Raw genomic sequence first — 6,923 nt, 5'->3', positions numbered from 1 at the left:
TCCTCGTACTGTTGCAAGGGGCACCTTGTCATTGCTACATGAAGCTTGTTAAAAATCAAGGCTCAATACTTAGAAACACTTTCAAATTCCTTTGCATTTAAATACGAAAAGCTGTTCAGTTTCATTCTTCCCCATGTTAATATTTCCCAAGCTATTTTTTTAAATATGCGTTTCAAAAACGAGTCCAATTCAATTTGATACCTATCGATTGTAGATGTCCAAACAGGTGCAGAGCAGAGATTCACAGATAGCACAAGCTAAAACTTTTCACTTTTTTTTCTTTTTTTTTTTTTTAATTCAAAAGAATGACAGTTTCACAATAAATAACCATGCTTGTACGGCTCGAGTAGGTTTTTTTTCTGTCTTGTTTTGTAAAGGAGCTTAAAGTGACTAAAGCCAGAGCCCATGACCTGCATTTCTCCTTTGACAGAAGTTTTTGTCCTTTAATTCACTTCTTCGTGCAATATTGAACAAGGTGATCACTACAGGAAGACAGTCTTTTTGTTTTTTGTCTCGTTTTTGATTTTCATACAAAATATAAATCCAGCCATCGATGGTGCATTCTAGAGATGAACAGTACTTTATCCCCTCCACCCCCAAAAAAAAAACAAAACTTGGCTGTATGTACATGAGAAAGGTGTATGAAAGCAACTATCTGTGAAAGTGGGGGCATTTTGAAATCGGATGTTATATGGGGATGCTAGCGAACTGAAGCAAAGGGAGAAAAGAAACTTAATTCACCACTGTAAGAAAAGGACAGAACACTAGGTAAAAACAGGTTCACAAAGCATTGTGTGGCAGTAATCGCTCTTGGCCCGTTTGCATCGAAGCAACTCTGTTGACTAAAAAACTCTAGCGGTCTGATTCATGCTTGCAATATCATATAAGTGCAAAATATGAAATTATCTCTGCAGCTTGTGAGTGGAAATCTGAATACAATTTTGGTATATTTAAAAAAACCGCACCCCACCTCACTCAGAAACCCTTTTGAACCTCCACGTCAACATACTTTGATGCCAAACTGAAATGTCTCACATTAAACTGATTATTGTGTCTCAGGTTAAAGTGACTGTTCTGCAAAAAAAGCCAATCTTTTTAAGAGAACCAGAACCTCTTGTCTTCACTTTCTCATCTGTGTGTGTACAAAATGTTTACACTTAAATGCAAGTTATTTCATAATACATTCTTCAAAAAAAAAAAAAAAAAAAAAAAAGAGAGGCAACTCAATGTATATCTGTCCGTTATCAAGTTGCAAACCCCACAGCTGCCTTCAAAACAAAAAGAAAGGGTTTGTGACCACCAATACGGCATCGTCCCCCTTTTCAAAAAGAGGGAAAATGAAAAAAGGCAATCTTCCTTTCGTTAAAAAAAAATAATAACTTCGTCCGGTAAGTGAAACTGTGTCTGCACTCACATAACACCATGTCATCTGGCCATATCAACTACTATACAGACAGATTAGTGCAAAGGAAAGCCAAAAGAAACATTAAAAGAATCAAATGAGCAAATCAAATCACACATTTGTTCATTGTAAGAGAGCATCAAGTAGAAGGGGTATTATTCATCTCAAAGATTTGTTTTTATATGCTAAATATCCCATTCAAATAAGCATATCCCAAAACATTTTTATGGTGTACAGATTGAAAAAAAAATAACATTCCTGCTATTTTGCCTTTTAAATGTACACAACCTTAAATATACTAATTTACATGAACTAACATTGTCTCACAGATGCAAGTGGGTGGGGGGTTTCACATGAAATGACAGTGATGGAGGCTTTGTCATTTTGGGGTTTCTTTAAAAGGGAAGTGAGAGTCTAAATTTGAGAGGGAAAGTGATTGTAGACACAAGGCAAAAACAGTGAAAACGTTGGGAAGGAGGGGGAGACAAGACAAGGGATGTGAACATTTGTTAAAGACAGAAGATGATTTGGAGGTCTCGCCGTCTAACTGCTGTCTCTTACCCAAACGTTCATTCTGAACAAACCAAGACTGCTGATGCATGTGTGTGCATGGTTGGCTGGGTGGGAGTGAATGGGTCATGATGCAGAGGGGTTTGAGGAAAACATGGCCTGATGAACAGAACTGGATGATCAGTTGCTTAGTAGCAGCTCTGTCGCTGTCTCCACGTCCCATGATTTTGAGGACAAGGCTACTATTACTGCATTCTGTTTGAGAGAGACAAAGAAAGACCCGATGTAACATTTGTAAGCAACAGTAGATTTGCTGAATTACTTACACGATGCTAACAGTTCACTCATTTGATTAAATAATCGCACTAAAAAAAAAAAAAAATTCAAAAATCGCAACCATCCTGACAAAACAGAACATTTTTACTTAAAGTGCTACTCCACAAATTAAACTGAACTAAAATTGATTCGAAGAAGAATTTCATTATCCTTTCAACACCGCATATTTTTGGGATTGGTTATTATGGGGTTTTTTTTAGCAAGAATGTGTTAAATTGTAATTATACAAAAGGTTTTATATGAAATAAATGCTATATTAATTTGAAGCAGCACAACCCTTTTCCATACTGATTATTTGAGTCAAATTAGAATGACTTCTAAAGGATCGTGGAAGTCTGGAAAAAGTCAGCTTCTATATTAAAATATAAAACAGTTTTAAATTGTAATTCTTTTTTCACTTTTACCGTTTCTATTTTTGAGCATACAAACACAGCTTTGGAGAGCATACGAGAATACTTCAAAATATAAATAAAACATCCTATAACCCTATATTTTCTATATGGGAAAACATTTACCTAATAATATGGATTCGGTTTGATTGTGTAATACATGTCTGAGTGTAGACTTCATAGACTACGACTTTCTGACGTCATGTGGTCATAACTGTTGGTACTTTTTGGCAAGTAGAAGTGTGGCTGGCATGTGATGAACCCTTGAAAAAAAAATGTTGGTTTGTAAACAAAAAAACCTTAATAAAACCCCTTTAAAAAGGCTGGTCAGATTTGATATTTACATGACTCCAGCGCTGTATAAATCGTTAAAGACCTTATATGACACTCAAGTCGCTGGGGTATATTAATAGCAATAGCCAAACATACATTGTATAGGTCAAAATTAATTATTTTATGCCAAAAATAATTAGAATATTTAGCAATAATAAAGATTATTTTAATAGAACTTCATTTGGGAAAACTTAGATTTTTTTTTTTTTTTGGCATCCTCAAATTCCCGACTTTCAATTAGTCAAATATCGTCCGATCCTAACAAATCATACTTCAACTGAAAGCTTATTTACTTCCCTGACAGGTTTTGTGGTCCTGGGTCACACACACACACACACACACACACACACACACACACACACACACACACACACACACACACACACACACCTCACTCACAGTTATTTATGTCAGTACATGCGTCTTATTTATATCATAATGTGCTGAAGGTTCGAGGCGACACATGCCTCTAGCAGCTGTCCACTTTCGGTACTTACTTTGTCGGAGCCCATTGCACAGAGTTTGTCTATTTTGCGTGTGTACTCGGGACTGGACACGGGAGCGCCGGCGTAAACGTGAGACCAGAGACGAGCGGTTTGTTTGAACATTTCTGGATTCTGCTTATACTGCGAAAAACAACAACAGTGACGTAGTTGAAAGGTTTGCGATGCTTTGTTATTGCGTGTTCTCGTTCGGACGCGCGCGCGTGTACCTGATTGGCTACCACAGCGTCTTGAGGATCGTCTGGCTCCGCTGCAGCTAACAGAGCCTGTAGTGAGAGCAGGACTGTTCGCAGAGTCATAGCAGCAGCCCTGTGCGCAGGAAGTGGAGACAGAACACAGAGGAAATGAAGAAACAATATAGAAAAGGAAACAGGAAAGAGAAAGAACAGCAGTTATTGGGGAAATAAAAAAAACTAGTAAACACATGATGTTAGTAATTTACACCAATCATGATGGTTAATAATAAGCACTCACCACTGGTCTTTTAAAATGTCCAAACATATCGCCCCAGTAACTGAACTTATATTGGGATGCCAGATCTTAGTAATAAACCGCACCTGAAAAACAAGCAGAAAGTCCTATGACCTTTCAAATCGAGCCAACATCAAATCATAACTTCAAACTCTTGGATAAAACAAAGCAAATCAGTCTGCGTTATTACCCTGATATGATATTTCCTCCCTTTGGTGTTTAATCTTTTAGTTGGTAAATACAAATGTAATTTATTTTTTTATTGCTTTTTTTTTTTTTTTTTTTTTAGTGCTTCAGTGCAGTTTTGTTTTCTGCACACAGTCTTTGAAGAGTTTATTTAAATTAAAAATCTTTTTTATTACAACCTTTCGTTGTTACCTCTCGGTTCACGGTCAAATTTAGTACATACTTTTTAGACAACTTCAGACACAGTAGTAGTTCATTACTGTATGATTAGGTTCAGTTACCCCATAAAGCGGTTCTTCGCTGCTTTGTTAAATCAAGTCAAGTGTCGGTCAGGTTCAGGATGGAATACACTACACAACTAAACAAACTTAGTCGCTAGTCGTCATACACTTGGCAACTTTTGCAAGGGGTAATGTAGAGAGAAACTGTGCCTCGTACACTACAGGACTGTATATTACACACTAACAGACCTTCAAGTTCACTCTAACGTGCCTTGTTGCAAGCAGACACGTGGCAAATGGAAACAATGAAAATCCAGATTTACTTACAAACGCATCAGATCATTTCACCTTCAATATTAGCTGCAATCACTAATAATACTGCTAGTAAAGATGTAAAAGATTACCTTGGGTGGGTTAAAAGGATATGTCTCAGGTATCTTGATTTCTAGCTGGTATCTGCCCCCTATTTAAAAAAAAAAAAAAAAACTTTTAAATTATAATCGTAAGCACAACATTCGTCTGCAAACTACATCATGCCAGTAATAGAGTAGACTGAGGAAAGGAGCCTCACTACCTTCATACGGTGTGTCTGGTGGTCCTGCTATTTCTCCCTTTAACTCTGTGAAGTTTTCATCCACCAGATCTACTTTTATTTGATTTTTACTTGTCTGTTATAAAGCAGAACAAAAACAGAAACAGGAAAAGGTGTCATTAACCCAGTTGACTTTTGTGTGTTGGATATAACTGGGATCAGGACAAAATGGCAGAAACAAGCCTATAGTTAGTCAAACAAGGTTGTTTCTTAACTCCAGTTGCTCGGAACAAAGAAGTGACCGATTAAAGTCGTGGGACTGCTTCAAAACAATGAGCAGCCTAGGTAGACAGCATGAAAGGTGCCCGTGGTTCCAAAAAATGCTGTCTAGGTAGGCACCTCAATGGGCTTTGAAACAGCCATAGTGCTGCACTATTAAAACTACTAAAACAGTCTAGCAGTTCTGCTAAGTGACAGTAACACAGCAACCATGTCCGGACAGGACTAGCGCAAAAAGTATTTTTAAAAAAAGAACAATACGTCAATAGGCGACACCCACGAGTGCTAATATTATAACACAATAAAGAAGGGTTAGTGGAGCAGCTAGCAGGCTAACTATGTCAAATAGCAAGTTAGCTCCATGGCTACAGAACGGCGTGTGCAGTCAATAATCTTGTGGTATATTGATACATCAATAAATGTTTCTCACAATTTCGGTCAAGGCTTTCATTTTAAAATATAAAAAGAAACACAATTTGTCAGATGCAAGACTTCCGCGTCTAAAGGCCATCATATGACAGTTCATGCTAATGTTAGCTTAGCGGGCTAGGCTAGCTCACTGGCTTCTGGATGTTTTTTTCGCAAAAGTCCTTTTGTTTGCTCTTAACGGGCAGGAGAATAGAATAAAGTAACGTTTTGCAAACCTCTTCGCTTTTCAGCACTTCTTTGAACTCTCGCTTGATCCTCTGCACAGCGATATTTGCCATGGCTGATTGATTCCTCTCTCTATCACTCTCTCTCTCTCTTTCTCTCTTCCGCTGTTTTGAGCCTCCAGTCCGCAAAGACTGATAGTACTTCACTTTCACACCTCTCTCTCTCCCTCTCTCTCTCTCTCTCTCTCTCCTGAAACAGTTCGCTGAGCTCCAGTACAAACACCGGCGAGCACAATGAGAGTCTGGAAAACTCAAACAGTACACTAGAACACAGCGTTTGTCCTCTTTGTTGAAGCAGGTGGTGATATTACGCAGCAGAAAAGCAGAGCACTTGACAGATCCAGAACGCATGCAGATCTAGTATCAGTCCCATATGGCGTGGTGCTGTCACATGATATTGTGCTCGGATGCATACGTTTCACTCCCACGTCCAAGTCACATCTGTCACAAGGGTCCTCCCTCACCCCTGCACTGTTTTTGCCAAGATGTTAGGCCTATATATTTGTAATCGATAAGTTTATATTAAATAGGCACAAACGTATTATATGTAACGTAATATAAAATCACATATAATGTAAAGTTTTAGAATGTAACCCACAATGTGCACTTTATCTGTTTAATTACAGTACCATTCAAAAAGAGGGGTTTATTAATTTTTTTATTTATTTGAAAAAGGATTTTTATTCTGCAAGAACTCATTAAATTGAGAAGTGATCACAAACAAAATCTACAAAAGGTTTTTTTTTGTTTTTTTTTGTCATTGTATTCTTCTACTTTATACTGTACAGTGCTTTGATGCAACCTGTGTTGTTAAAAGCGCTATATAAGTAAAATGATTGATTGATTGATTGATTGATTGATTGATTGATTGATTGATTGTTGTTGTGGGTTGTTGTTTTTTTTTTTTTTTTTTTTTTTTTTTTAATTTTAAAACTTTTATCTCAACAAAGAATCCTGGAAAGTGGAGGGGGGTTATCACGATTAATATTGAGCATCACAGCTGTTTTCAGCATTGGTAAAGTGTGACTGATACCCAAACAACATGCAAAGAAACATGAACATGAAGAAAACTATAATTGCCCTTCTATAATGACACCACAGAATGGTA

The 6,923-nt window shown here is 37.3% G+C and overlaps 1 protein-coding gene across 1 annotated transcript; it reads right to left on the bottom strand.

Annotated features, from left to right (window-relative positions):
• Window positions 1-411: 411 nt before the first annotated feature.
• Window positions 412-6,188, bottom strand: ube2kb (ubiquitin-conjugating enzyme E2Kb (UBC1 homolog, yeast)). Its single transcript, XM_043243921.1, has 7 exons — window positions 5,807-6,188; window positions 4,926-5,019; window positions 4,756-4,814; window positions 3,948-4,030; window positions 3,683-3,782; window positions 3,468-3,596; window positions 412-2,167 (listed from the first exon to the last, which is right to left on the bottom strand). The coding sequence occupies exons 1-7, from the start codon at window positions 6,164-6,166 to the stop codon at window positions 2,093-2,095; spliced, it is 900 nt and encodes a 299-aa protein (XP_043099856.1). The 5' UTR covers window positions 6,167-6,188; the 3' UTR covers window positions 412-2,092.
• Between the last annotated feature and the right edge of the window lie 735 nt (window positions 6,189-6,923).

The sequence above is a fragment of the Puntigrus tetrazona genome, chromosome 1 (assembly GCF_018831695.1).
Source record: "Puntigrus tetrazona isolate hp1 chromosome 1, ASM1883169v1, whole genome shotgun sequence".
Classification (NCBI taxonomy): domain Eukaryota; kingdom Metazoa; phylum Chordata; class Actinopteri; order Cypriniformes; family Cyprinidae; genus Puntigrus; species Puntigrus tetrazona.
This window is presented reverse-complemented; position numbering and strand designations above follow the sequence as displayed.